Source organism: Camelus bactrianus, unplaced genomic scaffold (assembly GCF_048773025.1).
Source record: "Camelus bactrianus isolate YW-2024 breed Bactrian camel unplaced genomic scaffold, ASM4877302v1 HiC_scaffold_23, whole genome shotgun sequence".
Lineage (NCBI taxonomy): Eukaryota > Metazoa > Chordata > Mammalia > Artiodactyla > Camelidae > Camelus > Camelus bactrianus.
This window is the reverse complement of record NW_027413937.1, coordinates 138,128-160,018: the sequence shown is the minus strand read 5'-3', so window position 1 is coordinate 160,018 and position 21,891 is coordinate 138,128. Positions and strand designations below refer to the sequence as shown.

Here is a 21,891-nt window from a genome sequence, read left to right as displayed (position 1 = left end):
CCCTTTGCTATGTCTAATCCTATATGAATTTCTGTTTTTATCTGATCGAATGGGACTATCCCAGTGGTTCTCCAATTGGCTGGACATTCAAATTGCTTGGAAAACTTTTTAAAAACATAGGGGCCTGCAGTCTTCCCCAGACAAGTTAATTCAGAATTTCTGAAGGTGGGGCTGAGGCATTAGTATTTTCTTAAGCTCCCTGTGTGATTATAATGAGTCCAACAATCACTCCCAACTCTAAAACGTTCTGACATTTTATAAAACTTGCCGATTGAGAACCTCAGTATGTGTTTCAAATGAGTTTAGAGGAGAGAATTTCCAGTGTTAGGTGTTGGTGTTTGTTCTATCAGTTGCATTCACAATGTAGGCTGACAAGGGTGAAAAAAAAAAAAACAAGAAAAAAAAATTAACAGGGAAGGTAGACAGGCCGTGGAAACGAGAGCTCAATCACAGAAGAGCTGTCTCCAGGAGACCAAAGTCATGCTCTTTAACATTCTAAGTGATTGGTTTGTGCAGTGAACCAAATCTGAGCAGTTCCAATGTTTGAAAATGTAATGACTTACATAGAAATACTAATATACCCTTCAAGGTCATGAAACAGTTCCTTGGCCTGAGGAAACATGTAACTTCTGTGAGCTCATGTAGGTCAATTTGATGGGCCTCTTATAACCTTAAGATTCATCTTGATCCTTATATGCATTAAAATATGTTAATACCAGCTTTGGAATCAAATCAATTCTTTTCTTTTAAATCTGTCTTTTTGAAACTTCCTTTGTATTTGCAGAATTACCAAGGAGTTGTTAAAAATTACCGTATTTTCTAGCTCTGAATGAAATTAAGCAAAGACCGAAGTACGAAAGGTCATCGAAACAAGAGACTATAAAAGAAACCTGAGAATAGCGGTACACTGCTAATGATAGCCTAAAATTTAATTTAAAGTCAGTCCTGAAACTGTGTAATGGTTAAGGATTGAGTTTCTATCCTCATCCACATGTTTAAAGAATCTTCTGTATTGGCTATCTCTAACCAAATTAGTGGGAATGGGAGAGGGCGGGGAACAACTCACTAAGAATCTACTCATCTATAGTCCTTTTATCTTTTCATTTAGAAGGCTAAGCTTCTGAATGTCATATATATAATGCGGTACATAAAATGTGATAAATGCTGCACCTAACACACAAAGTCTACAATAGACCATATATCTACAAAGGACTATGATCTATGGATCAGAACTAGCAGAGTTAACATCAACCCAGTTCCTAGCAAACGTTGCTAACTTATGGCCATAGCTATCATTTCAGACCCAATACCCCCTTTATAAAAGCAAATATTCTGTAGACCCTCTTCCCTTCCAAATGAGGCACTCTATCTTCAACTATAATTTTTAAGTAAATTTAAATCAATTTAGAATATTGGAATATATGTTATTGTACATTCATAACTATACTATATTCCTATTCCTACACCCTGCTTAATTATAATAAGTAAGTTAGGATCAGGGAAAGCAATATGAGAAATTATCCCACACGGGAAGTTCAGGAAAAATGAAAGAGCAAGGCAGAGATGGACTCTCAGCTACTAGCAGGCCAGTTTTCTCTGTAGACGATCACAGACAAAGGGGGAAAAATACTTGACTGGAGTATGTATAACATGCTAAGATAAATTACAATCTGTCAATGTTGACCAAGAGTGAGGAAGTTTGATATTCTTGTGAATGAGCTATTTATAAACGTACTTATAAAACAATTCAGTGTGTTATGACAGGAGTTAAGAGTGCCAATGAAGTGCCCTGGAAACATTTCATCCCAGAGCCAGCCACATGTCCAAAGATGCATTCAGTCTGTGGTGGGAAAGAAAAGTGGGCCAGGGGCTCCAGATGAGGGGAGCCGTGTAGCAACTTGGGGCAAGGACGCAGATGCCAAAGCTGGGCCTGTCCGACAGGGAGCTCAGGAGGGACTCAGCTGCTGCTTTGGGAGGTGGCAGGAGGTGGGGGGAGGGGATAGCCCGACCCTGGCTCCTGAAGCACCCCTCCCCTCCCTTCCTACTTGGGTCCCACACAGCGCCCCTCACTCCATCCTGCCTTGGCCTACCTGTGCCTCACATACACCCCGGTGCTTCCCTCCCCGTTGCCTGACCCCGAGCCTCCCTGCCTGCCTTCGACCATCCCCAGTACCCCCATCGTGCCGTGACCTACCTGCACCTGAGGCTCCATCCTGCTTCCCTGCTGGGGACTGGCCTTCTTGGACATGTGCGTCTCCTGGCAAGCTCTGGAGCCCTGAAATACCTGAAATAACCGTAAGTTCAGGAAAAGAATAAAACTCAATGATAAAGAAAATCTCTATCATTTTATTCATTGAATCATGTTGTTTATGTTTACATATAAAATATGCATATCTGTGTGCATATGCATGGCTATATTTTGGGGTTTTATGTAATAAAATTACATATTAACATTTTATTTCTTCAAAACATTGAAGCATTGTGGCAAAACGGTAGCATTTAAAAATCTTTCTTTTAAGAAATCAAATCATATACAAATGCTTGAAGTTTCTTTTTCACCTTTCCTTTATCCCATTCCCTTCTTTGCATCCAAAGAGGTAACCGTTATCCTGAAGTCAGTGTTGTTTCACTTTCCCAGCTGTTTTTTTTTTCACCAGTCCCGCGGCCTGGGGAGGGTGGGGCTCCGGCGAAAGGACGAGGGGCGGGTTCCCCTCCCAATCTCAGAGAAGCTCCCAAAAGGGCAGCGGTGTGCCCACCTGCTGCCACCTCGTGCGGCCGCGAACCATTCAAATCGCTGGCGCCAAGAGGTACCCGGCGCTCGCGATTGGCTGAGCCGGACCAGCGCCCCTGGGCGGGGCCGGCCCCCTCGCAGCGGCCGCGTGTCCCGCCCCCACGCAGGGTCCCAGACTGGGACAAGAAGCCTGCCAAGGCCTCGAGCGGCGGGGCCAAGGGCCGGGGTGGGTGGCGTCTCTAATTCTAGTCGTCACACCCCTGCCTTTGTCCATGTGGAAGACCAAGCACCCGAAAGGCGATGGGGCCTGCGGCCAGCTTCTCCCGCGCAGCCCTCACCCCTGCGTGCAGTCTCAGGACAGTGGGAGGAACTGAGAGCAAGTTAGGGTTGTCGGGCGCTGTTTCCCCAGAACCCGAGTGGAAGTGGGGGCTGGCAGCCTGTGGAGCTGTGGGCCCCCTGGGCGGACCCTGGGCAGCGGACTCCCTCCGAGAGCATGCTCTGGCCCTGGCTGGGGGGCTGGCAGGTGCCCGGAAGTATGAAACTCCTCAGGGGCTTCCCGGGGGCTCTGGGCTCAGAAGAGGGTGGCCTGGCTTCCACTGCTGCTCGGAGCCGGCCCTCAGCCTGGGGAGGAAGTCACCAGCTCTCGGGGTTACGTCCCCAAAGTGCCTGGATCTGAGGGGTTAAACAGGCGAGAGAACAGCTCTGTCCAGCTTTTTATTCAAAATTCTTCTACTCAATTAAGGAGATCATAAAAATGCTAAGCATGTCCCTTTCTTCCCGGGAGCTCAATGGACCGACCCATTGTGGTTTCATATGGGGAGCCCGTGGCCTGGGGGGCTGCCGAGGCCCTGAATTGGCCTTTGTGCCAGACTGAGCTCATGGCCGGGCTGCGCTGTGGCCAGATGCCCGGTCCAATCCCCTCCCTGCTCCGTTGGCAAGAGTCCCCGTGACCGTGGCCCTCATCCTGCCCACAGACTCTGCGGAGTGCTTGTCAAGGGCCCTGTTCTGGAACGTTCTCAGCAGACCCTCCTATGGGTCTGCGTGAGCTCAGCCCGTCATCCCAGGGCGGAGGGCTGGCCTGCCCCATTTTGGACTGGCACTCAGAAGAGGCAGGTGTGGCTGGCATTTGCCTGGCGGTTCCTGCCTGGGGGGGCCTGGGGAACAGTCCTGGGCAGAGGGCACCTCCTTGCTAGCCCTGCTGGGCACACAGAGGGTGGTGGAGTTACTGTGGTCGTCATTCTGAGCCACAAATTTAAGAACATTTCTTCTGGGCCGTCCCCCCACCTCAAAATAGCTGATATGCGGCCTGGGCATTGATTTTTTCCAGCTGAACCCCAGGAGCGGAGCTTCCTCTGTTTCCTGGGTGTTTTGTATGGACCCCTACTTGTTCTGTCGGGGGTGCCACTTCTCCCGAGGGAAGAAAGCCACCAGAGGTTCTGTTGTAACCTCTGGAATGTGCCTTTTCCTGGAAAGGCTGCAGTGAAATTTCAGGGAGGTGGAGGAGGGGAAAGGCCCCGGGGCTGTTTTCAGGCACAGCTGGTCACATGACTGTGGCACTTAGGGCCTTGGCATTTTTTAAAGGTGGACATAGAACTGGCGGGAGGTCAGGGCTCTCAGCCTCTGCTCCCCATCCTTAAACGCAGCAGCTGCAGGGAGACAGGTGGTGAGGGAGTGTCTTCTGCAGCCTGGCGGTGCCCTGGTGGGTGTGAGCTCCTGTCTGCTTCAGGAAACAGTGAGTCCAGCCCAGACCTCAGGCTGCCCTCCACATGTGGCCCCCGTGTCCCAGGCGGCCTGGCCTCTGGGGAAGGGGCTGGGAGCCGGGAGCCGCCCGGAGCAGCCCCAGCTGGCCATCTCTGCCCCCCACGAGTCTGGGCTGCTTGTCTCCACCCCCGTGGGGTGGAGTCACGACTTAGAAAGGCAGAGCTAGTGAGGTTGTCACAGTGGAAAAAAATACGACTTCTGTGAGTGAGATTCCCTTACTTAAAGAATAACAGTCATACACGTTCAGCCCCAGATCTGGAAAACAGCCTGTGACCCAGACCCTGCTCCGTCCGGTCCCCAGTGCAGGTGGGAGAGGCTGCCGGTCCCTCCGCCGTGTCAGGGTCACCCCAGGCCCGGTCCCTCCGCCCCTCCCCACATGCTGTGTGCAAGCCCCCACCTGGGGGCCCCGTCCCGCCCGCGGGGCTGGGGGCAGCCCCACGGAGAAGTGCAGAAGGAACCCCGTGTCTCGCCAGGCCAGGAGGTTGGGGCTGGAGTCGGTGCGTACGGGGCTGGGACAGGGCGTTTCCCAAGATGAGACAGGCTTCCTGCTCTCCCGGGTTTGTGTCCCGGGCCCTGACCCGCTGCAGACAGGGCTGCAGGCTCCACAGAAAGGCGGTGTTACAGCTGCCGTTCTGCACTGCATTACGCTTCAGATTGCTAGTTGTCTTTCTATAAAAGGTGCAGGTCTGTGAAGGAAGCTCTGGGCTCTGCTCCTCTCTGGGCACCATCAGGGTTGCCTGAGGTTACCACCGCCCTGACCCATCGCTCTTTCTTCCTGTGTCATCAGTGGAAGGCCTGCGAGAGCCAGGCTTCAACCCAGAGGCAAGGCAGGGAGGGATGTTCTTGTTAAGTGACAGTCAGCGCTCACCTGGGGCGGGTGGAGAGCGCGGGGCCAGGCTCAGCCCTTGGCCCTGACCAACAGGTGACCGCCACACCGAAAAGGGGCTCACAGCCCCACCTAGGTGGGAACCGCTGACCAGAGCAGCCACATCTTCCCCAACCACCGGATGGAGGGCCACCCGTGGCCACATCTTTACCGTTCCCTGGGGCAGAGAGGGAAATTTGTAGTAAACATGCAGTGACTTTGGGGTCACATGCGCAGACTTGGAAAGTGCGATCAGAAACTTCTTTCCTTCTGTTGAAAGTTGACAGTGTCCTTTCTAATATCGCAAGAAATGCCAGGCCGGGAGACGGCCCAGGTGGCCTCCCTTGGTGCTGGGCGCCACTGCTTGTGGGGACATGCGGTCTGGGCGTGTGTGCCTGTTTCCTGGTGGGGGTGTCACGGGGGCTTTGCAGGTGCTGTGGGGTTGACGGGGGTCATATGTGTACTATGTGTGTGTACATGAAAGCCGCACCTCTGTCTGGTGACCCTGCAGACCCCGGCCATCACCGGGTGTGGCCGTCGGAGAGGCAGGCCATGGTCCCCGCTGCGCACACACTCACACCTCTTTCCCTCCTGCAGCCATCGCCATGCTGAAGGACAAGGAGCCCAGGGCCTTCATCGTCAGGGACAGCCACTCCTTCCGGGGCGCCTACGGGCTGGCCATGAAGGTGGCCATGCCCCCGCCCTCCGTCCTGCAGCTGAACAAGAAAGGTGGGTCCCGGACGGCTCTGCTCAGCCCCACCTGCTGCTTAACCTTCCCGCCCATGCGGCCCTGGGGACAGGAACAGCCCTCACGGGTCTTCTCAGCATTTCCTGTCTCGGCTCTGTTTTAGGAAGTGCTGCCCAGCTCAAGAACGGAGGTTAATTGTCAGCTTTATTTTTCTGATTGCTCTGAGCAGGTGACCCAGCCCATGGGTCAGATGCCGGACACGGTGCCCACTCTCAGCCTGTCTGCCTCAGTCCCTCTGACTTCCGAGCGTAAACGTCTAATAAGTTCCCCTGTCTTCTCCCTGGCTCTCTGTCCAGTGCACACAAGCACACGTGTCCTCCCCTCTTACACCAGAGGCGGCTCACCACATGCCTGGCCTTCGTTCCTCCTCCCAGCCGAGCGTTCTGGTGGATTGAACGCGAGCCGGTGCGGGCCTGGTGTCACCAGGTCACCCCTCGGGGGAGAGGACGGAGCCTTCCGCCCTCCGGGCCAGGGCTTCGGCCGGTGCCGAGGGCCAGCGGGTACCACGTGGTTCACTCGGGCCTCTTGCTCTGTAACGGGCGCTCCGTGGCTTGACATCGTCAGGCCCAGGGAAGTGCGTGGTGCCTGCGCACAAGGCGAGCGTTGTCCTGCACCTGGTGGGTGTGCAGTGGACCCAGGCCGCGGGACTGTGGGGAGCCCGCCATGCCCTTCCCTCCCCGGGCATCGTAACCCAGCACCACTGTTCCTTCGGGGCCCCAGGTCCCCCGGCTCCGCCCCGCGAGGCCCGTCCAGCTGGCCCCGTGTCCTGTTGGTGGCCCCCCGGGAGCCTGCAAGCCACCAGCTCCCGGGAACAGCAGACACGCTGTGCTCGGCCTGGCCTCTTCCCAAGAACCCTGGTTCTCTGCCGGGAGCAGTGCCTAGAAACCGAGCTCCAATCACCAGGTTGCCCTTCGCTTCTGACTCTTGGCTTCCCTCCAGACCAGAGCTGGGGAAGACACCATTTTTAAAAATTCCTGAACTAAAGCTGATGCCACCAGCTCGCATACAGGGTCACGAGGTCCTTCCTCGCCTTCTCCCTCGGGGACAGGCTTGGCTTCCAGCAAATCAGTTTACGTCCTCCCTTCTCTGACCCCTAACACTTACTCTCATTTTTCTTTTTCTGTCACCCTCCTCTTTGCCTTTTTTTTTCTTATCGTTATGCTGCAAACGCTAAAGAATGGGAGTTTTTTTTTTTTATGGGAGTTTTTTTTTACCTCTCTTTCCCCCTAAACGGAGATTGTGGATGTCAGCACGTCACATGGCTCTTCCGGGGGGCACCTGGGCTCGCCTGGGGGCAGCGGGCATCAGAATAAGCAGGTTCTGAAGCCCCGGTGTTTAAAAAAGGTGCCGCTGCCCGCTTCCCTCAGACTCATGCCCAGCACCCAGTCCTTGGGTGAACTCTTTGCTTAAAGCTTCCTGGTGGAAAAGCGCCTGGAGTGAGTTACACCCTGCGGAATGTGAGACTCGGTGGCCCAGGGGTTATCAGGACGCAGGTGGTGGATGTGTGCACAGCAGCGGGGAGGGGCTGGGAAGGGGTGAGCCCGGGGCCGTGGTTGGAAGTGAGGGAGGGAGATGCTGTGTGCACACCAGCCAGGAGAGGGGAGCCTGGGACGGGAAGGAAGGAAGGAAGGAGGGACCACCACACACTCACTCCTGAGTGGAAACCAGGGCTTCTGGAGCTCAGGAGCTGCGTCGGCTTGACTGGGGGATGCAGGCGCTGGGCTGCAGGGAAACCCGTGGCTGACAGTTACAGCAGGAGTCTGGAGGCAGGAGTCAGAGCCCCGCAGCTGCCCAGCTCCTCTGTCTCCGCTGAGGCTTTTAAAGCGAGGCCACCTTTACCCCTCCTGCGTGCATCGCCTTTCAGGGAACACAGACGGTGGTGTGTAACTGTCCCCTCCAGGTGTGCAACCCGCCCATCTCTCAGGCTGACCTGCCTCAGCCTTGAGGCAGAGGCCACAAATAGGGGCTCTTGCAGGCGCAGACATCGGGGCTCACCGGCTTCGCCCGGCCCCTGGATGTGGCATTTGGATTTCAGAGCCCAGGGACAGATCTGAGAGGAGAGCTGGCCAAACCCGGAAAGAGGCCCACGGGTCCCCATGCCCCACTGGTTTCCCGGGGAGTGGGCAGCCATGGCCGCACGGCTGGGTTCCCGCAGTCACTTCGTGCCCTGGAACCCTTCCTGCCGGCTACCTGTCCCGCGCAGTGCCGGCACTCAGATGGCTGATGCCGTCTCTGTGTGTAACATGCGTCACGGGAGCCAGCTGGTCCTGCGTCAGAAGCATGAGTGGTCATGCAGGCTCGTCCCCACGGAGGACCAGGAGCGCCGTGCTGGTCAGCGCAGGGCGGCGGCTCCTGTCCCTTCTGCTCATCTGTGCTTTCCCTCCCTGGACCACCTGCCGTTCCCTGGCGTTTCATGCTGTGCTTTCTCTCTGGGCTCGTGGGCCGGGTGAACGCAGGTGTGCGGGGGCCCGCCCTCCGGGGGCTCCTGCAGCTGGCTCGGGGCTCAGTTACCCAGGAGACTGGCACCACCCGGCTCTTTCCCGCAATGAGTTCTGGGGCATCATGCAGGGTCTGGGTCTCCCTGGCCTCCCGCTCAGGAGGGGAAGGAGCTGGAGTCCACATCACTGGCTCTTAGCTGCTTGTCCGGGTCCCTGGGGACGGTTCTGCAGGATGTTGCAAACGGTCCCCCGGGGACTCCCCAGCTCCAGGCATGGTCACTGGAGGCGTTCTGGCCGCCCATCCAGGCCATGACCCCCCCCAGCTCAGCTGCCTCCCGCGGGGCCGAGCTCTCCTTCCCATGTCCCCACCTTCCCAGGCGCTCGGTCTGTAAAACTTCTCTTCCTTTTGAATCTCTTGCCCCAGCTGGAGACTTGGCCAACGAACTGGTCCGGCATTTCTTGATCGAGTGCACCCCGAAGGGAGTGCAGTTGAAAGGATGCCCCAACGAGCCGTATTTCGATGAGTGGCCGAGAGCCCGTGGTCGGCGTCCTGAACCCACAAGCCCGTTCATAGTGGGAGCTGCCTCGGATCCCGCAGGCGGTGTGGCCAGTCCTTTACAGATGGGCGGGGGGTGTCTCTGCCAAGAACCAGCCGCAGTCCCCTTCCCCCGACCCTTCCCCACCTGCCACGCTCCTCAGTTATTGAGGCTTTGCCCAGAGCCCCCCAGTAACAGAGCGTGCGCGCTGCTGAAGATAGAAGGGCCCCCTTTCAGAAGGTGCAGTGTGCTAATGCCTCTTTTGTCTTCGCCCGTCCGCAGGGAGCCTGACGGACTTGGTGTGCCAGCATTCCATCACGCCCCTGGCTCTGCCCTGCAAACTGCTCATTCCAGACAGAGGTACGCTGCCGGCTGCCCCAGGGCCGCTCTGGTTGGCTGGGTGGGCTCGCCCGCCCGCACAGATGCAGTGAGAACTATCAGACCGGAAGTTCCTTCTGCTCCCACGCTGGGGGTCCGCCCTGAGTAGCCCACCCCAGTCACGTAAGAGGTGGTCCCTCTGCACACACAGCCCTCGGTCGTATCTTCACATCGTGGGCTTTGGGAACAGTTTCAGTGGAGCAGAGACCCGTGGCTCAAAATTACAACATGCCTGGACTCAGGGACCTTCAGGGCCATTTACGTGTGAGTTTTATAATTCTGCACGATCACCAGCTGTTGATATTGTTGGCCAGAGGTGTGGGAAGGGCTCGGCTCTTTCCCTTGGTGTCTGTCTGAAAACACCCACAACACAGATTTAACACAAAGTGGCGTCCACTTCCCCGGATAGCCTCGAGGTCACAAATTGCATCATGGTCCAGAAAGACGATTCGTTTAAAATACAGGCAAAGCTGACTTGCTTTCTAAGATGCAGTTGTTCGTCTCCATTCACCCAGAGACGAGGAGGGTGTTTCACTGGGCTGCACCTGCCCCGGACATGGTGATGGTTTCTCCAGGCTGGGCTGTTTTCGCCTGGGGAGACCCCTCTCTCCGCGAGCTCAGTCACGGGCTTCCCCGCTGTCACGAGGGTTCTTGCCGGCGAGCCGGACCCATGTCTGTGTTTTCTTGCTCCTCCCGGCAGATCCGTTGGAGGAAATAACAGAAAGCTCTCCCCAGACCATGGCCAACTCCGCGACGGAGCTGCTGAAGCAGGGGGCAGGTGGGTCCCTGCTGCGTCCCCCAAACCTCCCGGTCCTGGGCACTGCCGGGCTCCTTTCCTCCCCGTGCATCCCGGGAGGTTTCCGTTGGGAAGCTGCACTGGGGCTGGGGGGCCCAGGGGTCGGGGCGGCAGGTCCAGGACTCCGCAGGCTGATCAGGACCAAATTCCGTGGAATCAAGGTCGAGTCCTGGGTTTTGTTCGGGGGGGTGTGGTGAGGCAGGGCGTGATGACCTGCCCCTCCAGCTGCAGGCGTGCAGATGTGCACGTGACCAGTGAGTCCACAGAGGGACTCACGCTGCCCCCAGCCCAGGCTGACCCCAGGCGGCGACTCCCCGGAGCACTGTGTTCTTAGTAACAGGCTTTATTTTTCAGCACAGGTTTAGGTTCACAGCAAACCTGGCAGGAAGGTACAGGGATTTCCCATGTGGCCCTGCCCCCACACGTGCACAGCCTTCATCCCAGTCCCTGAGCCTGCAGGGGCCCGTCATCGTCACCAGCGCCCACAGTTTACACGAGGGCTCCCTCTCGGCTGTGTAAGGACACGTGTCCAGCATTGCTGTCCCACAGAGCAGTGCCTCCGCGCTCCACCCACTCGCCCCCCTCCCTCACCCTGGCCACCCCTGGTCCTTGATGGCCCCGTGGTTTTGCCCTTTCCAGAGTGCCGCATAGTTGGAATCATACAGCACGTAGCTCTTTAGACTGGCTTTCTTCCCTGGGTCATATGCATTCAGGACCCCTCCATGTCCCTTCACGGCTCTGTGGCGTGGTTCTTTTTATCACCAAATGATATCCCATCGTCGGGACGGACCACAGTGTATTTGTCCATTCGCCCGCTGAAGGACATCTTGGTTGTGTCCACGTTTTGGCAGTTGCAAATAAAGCTGCTGTAAACAGCCACATTCAGGTTACGACGTGGACATAATTTTCATCTCCTTTGGGTAAAGACTGGGGAGCCCAAATGCTGGATCGTAGGGTAGGAGTGTGTTCATTCTGTAAGGAGGCACCAAACCGTCTTCCAAAGTGGCCACACCGTTTGCATCCCCACCGGCAGTGCTGAGTGTCCTGTGGCCCCACGTCCTCCCCAGCGTGTGGTGGCGTCTGTGTGCTGGGTCGTGGTCCCTCTTGTTGTTTTGATGGCATCTCGTTGTTTTAATTTCGCATTTCCCTGGCAACATTTGACATGAAGTGTCTTCTCAGGTGCTCATTTGCCATCTGTGTGTGTGTCTTCTTCGCTGAGATGGCTCCGAAGGCTGTTTGTCCATTTTTAAATAAGGTTGTTGTTTTCCTATTGTTGAGTTCCGAGGGCTCTTCGTATGTGCTGAATACAGTTCTCTGTGCGATTTGTCTTTTGCAAATACTTTCTCCCAGGCGGTGGCTGGTCTTCCCGTTCTCTTGACAGTGTCTCTCTTGGGGCAAAAAACGTTTTGTGGGAATGAAATCCATTTTTCAGTACTTCCCTCCATGGATCGTGGCTTTTGTACTGTATCTAAAAATCATCACCAAACCAAAGTCATCGAAATTTTCTCCTTTGTTGTCTTATAAGAGTTATAGTTTTGGGTTTTACACTTAGGTCTACGTTCTATTTTGAGTTAATTTCTGTGAAGGGTGGAAGGTCTGGGTCCAGATTCATGGTTTTGGACGTGGATGTCCGGTTGTTTGAGCCACATTTGCTGAAGAGACTGTCTTTGCTCCTCTGTCAGAGATTGGTTGGCAGTGCTTATGTAGGTCTGTTTCCGGGCTGACCGTCCTGCTCCATTGATCTGTCTGTCTGTTATTTCACGAACACCACACTGTCTTGACTGCTGTAGCTTTTGAGTAAATCCTGAAGGCGGGTAGTGTCAGTCCTCCAACCAAGGTCTTCCCCTTCAGTCCCGTGCTGGCTGCCCTGGGTCTCCTGTCTCTCCGTAGATACTTCAGAACCAGTCTGTTGACGCCCACAGAGTATTGGAATTTCAGTGACTCCACAGATCAGCTTGGGGAGAAACGACACTTTGACTCTGTTGAGTCTCCCTGTCCATGAACATGGGACATCTCTCCATTTATTTAGTTCTTTGATTCCATTAGTGGGACTTTAGCCATTTTCCTCATATAGGTCTTGTACCTATTTTAGCAGATTTACACCTACCTATTTCATTTTGAGCGAGGTGCTAATATACACGGCATTGTGGACTTTTTTTTAATTGAAGTATGCTCAGTTGCAGTGTGTCAATTTCCAGTGCACGGCATCACGTTTCAGTCATACACGTACATAAGTATATTTGTTGTCATGTTTTTGTGCATGATAGGTGTTTATAATTCCACATTCCACTGTCTTCTGCTGGTGTCCAGGAAAGGGACTGACTTGTGTGTGGTCACCTTGTACCATGTTGTGTGTGGTCACCTGCAGCCTTGTGCAGTAGCTCACTCTTCTCAGGCCAGGTCACTCCTGCAGCATTGGGTGCCCAGCTAGTGACCCCAGCTTGAGAGGGTTGTGGATGAGCCAGAGACCACAGGGCTGTTGCGGGTCTGCGGCTCTGAGGGACGGACACGGCTGGAGAGGACTAGGGGCCCCATGACCTGAGATCCCCGGTTGGAGGCCTTTCCCACAAGGTGGACATTGACTCTCAGAAGTGCTGGTGAGGGAATCCCTGTGTCTGTGGGAGGCTGGACTAGGCTGCCCCCGTTCTCCACCTTTCTCTGCCTGTGGAGTTCTTCGTAGCTATGACTCCGGAAACAAAGGAATATGCAGGAAACAGGCATTTTCTTGTTGCTTCCTCTGCCCAATGTGCATCATTCTTCTGTGCCGGTTTTCTCAGCAACGCTGCTCAAGTAAAACCTCTCTGTTTTCAAAGGAGACTTTTAGTGCTGGACTCTCTGTAGACCATCCTTAAAGGATACGCTCTCCGTGGCCAGAACAAAGGTGACAGGAGTTTGCCCAAAATAGCGAACACGCTAGAACCGAGACCCCGAAAGGCAGCAGGGGTCTGTGTCAGTCCCAGTTCCGATCCAGGCCTGCCGCCCCCGCAGGACCCTTGGCCTGCAGACGTCAACATTATCGTGATAATCTCTCCCCAAGTCAGTAGCCACAAAGGCCAGATGAGCAGGTGCCGAAAAGTCCCTCGGGGACCAAAACATGGTCACATGAACCGCCGTGCCCCTGCCGCTCTGCTTTTGTGTAAAAAGGCTTCTCCTGGCCCAAGAGGAATGGCCATCCTCTCTGCAGGGCCCAGTTGAAAGGGCCAGTCCTGGGTGACAGCCCGTGGCAGCTTGGAAGCTGCGTCCCCACGGCAGAGGCCATGAGCTCGCCGCCTGCGCCTTGTTGCCGGGGGTCATCCCCACCCAGGTGCCAGGGCAAATTACGCAGCAGGTGGACAGTCGTCCGGGTCTCCTTGGCCCCAGACAGGGTGACTCTCACACTGGCCTTGGGGCAGGTGTGTCTCTGGGTCGCCACTGTCCACGCCGGTGGAATTAGGAGCAAAGGGCGTTGGCCTCGGCCGCACCTCACCCGGGCCGCGGGGATGTGCGGTTCACATGCCTCCCCTCCGTGTCTTCCAGCCTGCAACGTGTGGTACCTGAACTCCGTGGAGGTGGAGTCCCTCACCGGACACCAGGCCATTCAGAAGGCCCTGAGCATCACCCTGGTCCAGGAGCCGCCCCCCTTGTGCACGGTCGTGCACTTCAAGGTGTCGGCCCAGGGCATCATGCTGACGGACAACCAGAGGAAGTGCGTGTGCAGGGCGGCAGGGGCGGGCGTGGAAGGTGTCATTTTTGCAAATGCAAACATCTTTCAAGTCGTTTCTGAGAAAGACTCAGACTGTGATAGGAGCCACTCCCCTGCCCTTCAGTGTCACTGCTCCTGGCTGGAGGTCATCCCGTCCAGGCGAGCCTGTGATCTTTACGTCCACGTAACATCAGTGATTATGTAATAACATAGTAACACAAGGATGCTTGATGCTAACAGAAAGCATTCATTTCCTAGACGTGAGAGCGCGTCAGTACCGTCTGAACGCCCAGACGGCAGGCACCACCTCCGCCCCCGGGGCTTCCCTCTGAGCAGGGCTTCCGGCGGGACACCAGGGAGGGACACCGGGGAGCCTGGCCCGAGTGTGGGGGCGCGGACAGAATGGCGGCAGACGCGTTCCTCCCCTGGGCGGGGCCTCGGACCAGGGTCAGAGGCATTTCAGAGGAAGTTGCTCTTTGTTATGCAGATGGCCTTGCTGACCAGGGGGCCATGCCATCAGCCCTAAAGGTGGTGGCAGGAGCTTCATGGGGCAGTGGTGGGTGGGGGGGGGCCGGCAAGGAGCACGGCTTCTTTCTTCAGAGCATCTCTGTTGCTCCCAGCTGCGTGCTCTTCCTATGTCTCTGGCTTCCCTGTGTCCTGATAAATCTGCGGGGGCAGGCTGCGTCCACTGCACTCAGAGTCCTTCCTGTGGCTAGAGACGGGACTGAACTCACTGGCTGATATGGGCAGAGGGCCTGGGTCCCCGGTGACAGCCAGCCTCGGGGTCCCCAGATGCCTGGGCTCCGCCTGTGCCCTCCCTGACGCTGGCCCCTCCTCTCTTGCCTTCTCCTATGAGAGCACAGCCGCCAGCCTCTGGGGACACCACCATGCTGGACTGTGTCATGGAGCCTCATGACCCCAGGCCCATAGGAGCAGGGCAGGCTGTCAGGGAAATGGGGACCTGGGACCATGGACAGAGGGGTCCCCTGGGGAAACGGGGAGCCAGGACTGAGGACAGAGAGAGGGGTCCCCTGGGGGCTCCCCCGCAGCTGTGCGGGGCCCCTGTTAGCAGCACGTCCCTGGGATTTCCTGAGCACAGCCCTCGACAGTTTGGCCCCTGTCCTGGGGCTGCGGCTGGCTCTTCACATGCTGTTTCACAGGCCAGCATCCAGATTGGAGACCGGGGTGTTCCCCAGGGGTGAGGGCAGGCAGTCGGGCGTCACTCCCTGTGACCTGTCCCCCACACGCTCTGCAAAGAGCCCCTCACCCAGGCCCTGCCCACTTTCCTAGAGCGCCAGCTTCAGGTCTGCTCACTTCCAGTGGGTGAAAACGCAGAATACGCTTCTGCCCCGAATCTCCTCGTGGGGGCCCCAGTGCCTCACTGTCCCCGGGACACCCAGTGACGGGCTCGCCCGCCTGTCCCCCACAGGCTCTTCTTCCAAAGGCACTACCCCGTGAGCAGCGTGATCTTCTGCGTGCTGGACCCCCAGGACAGGAAGTAAGGAGTGTGTGTGTGCCAGCCCCGTGCCGCACCCGCCGGGCCAGGGGCCTGAACCTCACTCTCCCTTGCTCTCTGACTTGCCAGGTGGATCACAGATGGCCCCTCCTCAAGGTATGTCGCCAGCGGTCTCCACAGCCTCTTAGTGGATGGTTGCCTCTGAAGCTGAATTCTTTCCCAGATGCCCAAAGAGGAAATGACCCCATAACGCCAACGGGTTGGGGTCTGGCTTTAAACAGAAATGAAAGTGTTCGTAGACAGAAAGTGTCCACAAAGGGTTACCTTTTCTGCTTGCTCTTTGAGCAGTATGTACGTCCAGCCCATAAGATACAGTACAGAGAGCATGGGGCGGTTGGCACAGCATTTCCAGCCTGGCCGTGGGGCCTTGGACCCTCCAGAGCCGTCTGCATCATTCCCCCAAACATGACTGCCACGGCGTCCAACCTCGGGGGTCCCCTTCCAGGATTCCGATTTCACACTCCTCATTTGTCTGGGCATCTGATAAAGTGCCGGGCAGGTGGGGCGTGACCCCCCAGCTCTGGCCAACAGGGTGGACGGCACTCCCCGCTGCGTGGACGGGGCCGCCCCAAGGGGGCCACTTGGCACCATCGGCCAGTCCCTCCCTTGGCATGGAAGCCACTCGGCTTATACAAAAAGATTCCCCATTTCCCTGAGAAGGAGGAGAAGGACTTTTGCCAAGGATTTGGATTCAGATAATGGTAGTTACTGTGTTAAGTCAGGGCTTGAGAAACCCTGTTCAGATAAAGGCTTCAATTCTAAGGAAAATAGTTCGACCGTGCCGTTCTCTCAGTGTCCTCTCCTGTGTGTAGCCTGTAACTCAGGAGCACGCGGCCTGAGAAGGGGGCCCTGCTGTGTTTTCACCCCCCATCCGCTGGCCCGGGTGTGGGAGGAGTGTGGGCATCGGGCAGAGCCCACCGGCATCCACACCATCTCAGGACCAGAGCTGGGATGTTGTCACTCACGAGGTCTGTGAGGAGAGACCAGGTGGCCCCTTAGGAAGAGCCAGGTCCTCCCCTCCAAGACTCAGGTGAGGCGCTCAGGAGCCGTGCAGCGTCTGGAGGGCTCTGGCCAGGCCTGGGGTAGCCGCTGCAGTGCAAGTCCAAACCCTGTCCCTCGGGCTCCTCCCCTGTAACACCTGGGCTCAGCCCCACCCCCACAGGGTCTGGGAGGTGGAGGGAGGCGGGGCAGGTGGCTGGCGGGCTGGCGCCTGGGATGATGCAGTGGCCGGGAGGGGGAGCAGAGGCTGGCACCCGATGGGACGAGGCCCGCTGCTCGCTGACCCGCGTTCCTTTTGCAGGGTCTTCGGTTTCATGGCCTGGAAGCAGGGCAGCACCACGGACAACGTGTGCCACCTGTTCGCGGAGCATGACCCTTAGCAGCCCGCCAGCGCCATCGTCAACTTCGTGTCCAAGATCATGATCGGCTCCCCGAGGAAGATCTGAGCCTCGCACCGGAAGACCCCAGAGGGGCCGGCTGTGCCCCTGACCTCCCCAGCCCAGGAGGGAAGGGGCCCCTCCAACTTACACACCAGAACGAGCCACCCCACGGCCCAGTGGCCTTCCCGGAAAGACACGTTTCTGCCACCCAGGGCCCCAGCGGAGGAAGACGGGCGCCGGATGGGCTCCCAAAATTGCGTTCTTACATCTACGAGGGGAGGGGAGCCCAGCCCACTTGGCAGTGGCCCGAGTGGCCGCTGTGCCTCGGGGTAGCCGTCTCGGGGGGCTTCTGTCCAGCGGACACCCTGATGCCTCTGTCCTCTGGCGATCACCACGGAGAGGCTGATTGGTGGGCCTGAAAAGGGGTGCATGCCTAATGGAGGTTCGTGCAGGTCAGGCCCTCCGGATCACTGGGGCGTGAACAAGGGGTCGGCGTGATGGGCGGCGAGGCCAGGAGGTCCCTGGGTCCCCGTGGAGGGACTGCCTCTGCCTCCGCTCGCCCAGCTCTGAATGGCACGCTGGGCCATGAGGGGAACACCGTTTCCATAAAAGCTACGTTTTACTTCTGCCAAATTATTTATGGGAACAGTTTGCCAGTGCTGTGCAGTACTGGGGTCCAGTTACTGCCGCCTCCCCAGCTGGGTTCTCGGCGGAGCGTCTGCCCCGGGGCGGGTCACCGAGATTTGGAGGCTGTGGGTCCCCACTGGCGATGCTGTGGGCCGTGGCTGCTGCCCGCAGCCTTTCCGAATTCCTGACCACCCGCGCGTCCTTTCTGGGGAGGACGGTTCCAAGGGGTGGGACGCGCTTAGTTGTAGCCTCAGTCCCCACGCCGCACCGTCGTCTTGGGGTGGAGACTGCCCTGAGGACACTGCCCCGGGGACCTCTCGGTTGTCTTGTCCATGCCTGTTGGCTCCTGCCCGGGTCCTGCGTTCCGGCAGGAGGATGAGACCGGACGAGTCTCGGTCCTTCCAGGGAGCTCTGACTCAGCTCTGCTGCGTGTCCGCGGCCCGGATCAGGTGCGCTGTCTGCGCGGATGTGCGCACTGCAGTGCCGTGGTCCGTCCGCCCATCGGGTGGTGGTCCAAGGTCCCGCGGATGCCACGGAGCGAGAGACGGAGCTGGGCACCACCGTCTCCTTCCCCGTCACCTGGGCGCTCGCCCCCAGGCTCTCCCTCAAACAAGGGCCTCCCGGGCGCCTCCGCATCCCCAGTCAAGCACCAGCCCTCAGGTCACCAGGAATCACCGCAGCCAGCGGTCACCGCACAGGGCTTTGGAAATGTGCTTTGTGGACTGTTTCAAAGTGGGCAGAGACAGACTCGGCCGCGGCAGAGGTGGGATGGGCCGAACCGCAGTGGGCATCGAGCGTGTGCGCCTGCACGCGTGGGTGTGCGTGCCTGTGTGACTGTGTGCGCGCGAGTGTGTGAGAGCAGGCACTGAGTCCACTGTGTAGCTCCTATTAATGCACCAAACGCAAGTGCCTCATTTCTGTGCCAAATGTTTGCCTTGGTCTTCGTGGACCACCTTCCCTGCCACGTGGCTGCGTGGCCGGTAAGAAGATTGTACCGGCATCTTCGGAGGCCCGACGCCTTGGTCCTCAGCAGTGGCCTGTCTGGCATTTCCGTTTTCCATTCTCAGCAGGAATTCAGCCCAGGGGGCAGCAGTGTGCGCTGCCCCCAAGACCTGCCCCCCTCCCGAGATGCTCGAGCCCAAAGTCTGACCTAAGGGCCCCAGGCAGGTGCCTCGTCCTTCTGATAAAGCAGGAGCGGGGAGGATTGAGAAGCACGAACCCCGAGTCAGAGAGAGCTGGGCCTCCCTGGCCGAGCTTGTCCAGAGCATGCAAGCCACAGCATTTGCTTTATAGACTGACCAGCCGCTGAGACGCGTGCTCTCAGCACCCAAGGGTGTCGGAACGCTCCCCGCCAGCAAACGGCTCCCTCGGAGGTGACGGACCGAAGGGAGCCAATCCCTGGTTCCCGAGGAGCTGGTACGACAGTGTTACATATGCAGCCGCGAACTCTGCGCTCAGGCCTCGGGGAGCCCCACCCCGGGGCCCACGGGGAGGGAACGGCCCCCAGCATCCAGCCTCCAGGTGCCGGCGGGCACAGGGGCACTGTCCCAGGGCACGCACAAGGCCCGCGCCCCGCAAGTGTCATAGCCAGGGTCCCTTAACCCACCCATTGACCTGTGCTGTGTCCCTCCAATGTTAACCTGTAATCTCCTTGAGTCACACCGCACCTGAGGGCCCCCCACCCGCGCATCCTCTGTGTCTGACCTCACCGTGCCCCCTTATCTGCCCTGCCAAGTAGTGGGTGTTTCTACTTCCGCCTTGTAAAGAGTGTACCCAGTATGTAAATGAACGTTCCACGATAACCCTCTGTATAGCGCTCTGCTCTGCTCTTTAAATATCGCTTCTATTCAGAGTGTGATAAAGTTATAAACTTGGTAAGCCTCGGGGAGGCAGGTGCTTGTTTGTGGTGTCGGATGGAAGCTTCCGGAAGGGTGTCTTGGGGTGTGGACGTGTGTGTGCACGCCTGGGTGTGCCTGCGTGTGTGTTTATTTGGGAGTTTTATTTGGGACTGTTTATGGGTCAGTAAATTCAGTTATACATTCGTGTGTGTTTTGCCTCCAGGATTATAGTCTGAGATTTCTGCCCAGCGACTTCAGAAAATTGTATTTGTAGGTTTTAAGTAGTGAATGATAGTAACTGGTTTTGATCATGGGTTCTGCTATGTTTTAGGGTTTTTTTTTTTCTTTTCTTTTCTTTTCTTTTCTTTTCTTTTCTTCTTTTTTTTTTTTTGCTGCTACATTTTTCATGTTGGTATAAAGCTCGCTGTTCCAATGGCTGTGGGAGAAAGGTCCCTGCTTAGACCAGTGTCTGATGGGACTTCCCAGATGTCTGCTGAGTTTGTTGGTGACCCAGAATAGGAAAAGCCTGGTGGGTTCACCTAATCTTTCAACGGATGCTGGTGACAGTCTCAGCCAGCTCTCCTGGGTTAGCAAGGTTCACCCCACAGCGAGGCGGGGGCCCACTGTGCTGGCTTTCTGCCCACTGGGGTCTGGAGCCGTCCTGAGCTTGACCTGCCTCCCCTGTTTGGTGAGGGCACGGGACCCTGCTGCCTGCCCTCCCTCTGTGTTCTGGAGCCTGGAGCTGCTCTGTCCCCGCAGGAGGCCAGGTGACCCCTGGGTGTGCCTGGACCTGGTCTGTGAGGGTGGGCAGTCACTGGGTGGCCCAGGCCCACCTGCCTCTCCTGGTGCAAGCTCTGCAACGGAGTGGGCGCCGTCCTCACCAGGTTCGGGCTGGGGGTGACCCTTCATATGGCTTAGAGCGGGCTGCTTCTGCTCCCACTCAGGAGTGAAACTGCCTGGCCCATGGCAGCCGTGGACAGATGGCAGCTGACCCCACCCGCAAACCTCAGGTCTCCACCCACACTGCATGACTGTGCTGGCATGGCCCTCTGGGCGCAGGCTCCGAGGACACTGTACTGGGGAGGGTGCCCTGCAGTGGTCCCCATGTCAATGCCAAGCATGGAAGGGAGGGCAGGTGGGGAAGGGGGGCTGAGTCTTGTCCACAGGAGGGTTCCACTGGGTCCTGGACCCTGGACCAGTGTCACAGCAGGGCTCTGGGCCTACTGTCTTTATGGGCACACTTTCAAGGACACAGTCTGGATTTGTCACAGTGGCTCCAGGCTGCACAGAGGACCATCGGAGACCCAGTGACCACGAGGCCTTGTGGAAGGACCCCTGCCTCGTGCCAGAGTGTCATGCTCCCTGTTCATCACTGAGCCATCCACCCGTGATGCCCCCGGCCCCGCCCACTCGGGTCTGGATCTCTCAGGGACGGCCGGTCGCTGGCGGGTAAACGTTGGGTTGGACCCTTTATCATGTTTTTTTGTCTGCTAGAGGTTTGTGTGTGGTCTCGTGTCCTGGGATGAGGGGCCCATGGACCTGGGGGTCACATTTCAGAGCAGGGGCGATGGAGCTGGGCTCAGAGCTGAACCGAAGTGTCCAGGTGGACCTGGGCTTCAAGGAAGGGACATTTCATGACGTATCTGAACACACTGGAGCCTCAGGGCTATTGAACAGATAACAAGAAAAATGATTCAAGAGCAAATGTCTTTAAAGTTCCCCAGGAATCAGAGGCCACGGTCCCAGCCTGGGCAGGGGCAGCAGTTCAGGTGGGGTGGACTGTCCCTTGTGGGGATTCTGCCAACTGACCGAGCCCCTGCAGCTTATCCCCAAGGACCTAAGACACCAGGGTGGTGCTGGGGACTGCCACTCTCTCCCCTACCGAGACCCTGTCTGCCTCTCAGGCAGCCCCACAGGGGCCAGTGGGAGACACAGCCCCAAACTGTGGAAAGACCAGGGCAGCCGACCCGTGTGGGAGCACAGCCCACGGCTGCCTGGATCCTGGGGCTACACCTGCCCAGGGCAAGCCCTGTGGACACCTGACACTTAACTGGGACCCAGAGTCTTCTAACACAACAGCCAGATCCCCAGGATACAACAGAAAAGGACCTGCTGAACCAGGAGTCAGGGAGTTCACAGCCCAAATGAGAAAAGACGGGAGCTGGGGAAGCGGGTGCTGGGATTGCGTGGCCAGGGAGGGGGGGCGTTTAAAGCAACCGCAGAATCCATGCTTTAGTGAGCAAGTCTGAATGGAAAAGCAAAAACAGAACCCCAGCACAGTCACGAAGTCACGGAAAAACCGAAGTACGGAACTAAAATGCAGAAAACAAACTAAAAACCCACTGGGAACTCCGTAGCAGAGTGGAGATGCCGGATGAACAAATCCGTGACCTTGAGGACCGATGGATAAAATCCCTGATCTGAACAACAGAGGCTTAAAAAAAAGTGAGGGGACCTGGGGACAATCATGTGAGTCACTGATTTCCAGGAGGTGGGGAGAAGGGAGGGTTGAGGAGTATCTGAAGAAATGGCCCCAAACTCTCCAAATTCAGCCAAAGACACAAACCTGTAGATTCAAGGAGCTGAGTGAACCCCA

The 21,891-nt window shown here is 57.1% G+C and overlaps 1 protein-coding gene across 1 annotated transcript; it reads left to right on the top strand.

Moving 5' to 3' along the window:
• Positions 1-3,015: 3,015 nt before the first annotated feature.
• LOC141576715 (tensin-3-like) lies at positions 3,016-19,620 on the top strand. Its single transcript, XM_074360136.1, has 8 exons — positions 3,016-6,086; positions 8,968-9,067; positions 9,366-9,439; positions 10,158-10,235; positions 13,770-13,938; positions 15,365-15,433; positions 15,521-15,547; positions 16,527-19,620. The coding sequence occupies exons 1-8, from the start codon at positions 5,963-5,965 to the stop codon at positions 16,828-16,830; spliced, it is 945 nt and encodes a 314-aa protein (XP_074216237.1). The 5' UTR covers positions 3,016-5,962; the 3' UTR covers positions 16,831-19,620.
• The last annotated feature ends 2,271 nt before the right edge of the window (positions 19,621-21,891 follow it).

Coding starts and splice junctions, on each gene's coding strand:
- LOC141576715 (XM_074360136.1), top strand. CDS start 5,963: ATGCTGAAGGACAAGGAGCCCAGGGCCTTCATCGTCAGGGACAGCCAC. Junction 9,440..10,157: donor ACTGCTCATTCCAGACAGAG/GTACGCTGCCGG, acceptor TCCTCCCGGCAG/ATCCGTTGGAGGAAATAACA. Junction 15,548..16,526: donor ACAGATGGCCCCTCCTCAAG/GTATGTCGCCAG, acceptor GGCTCTGGCCAG/GCCTGGGGTAGCCGCTGCAG.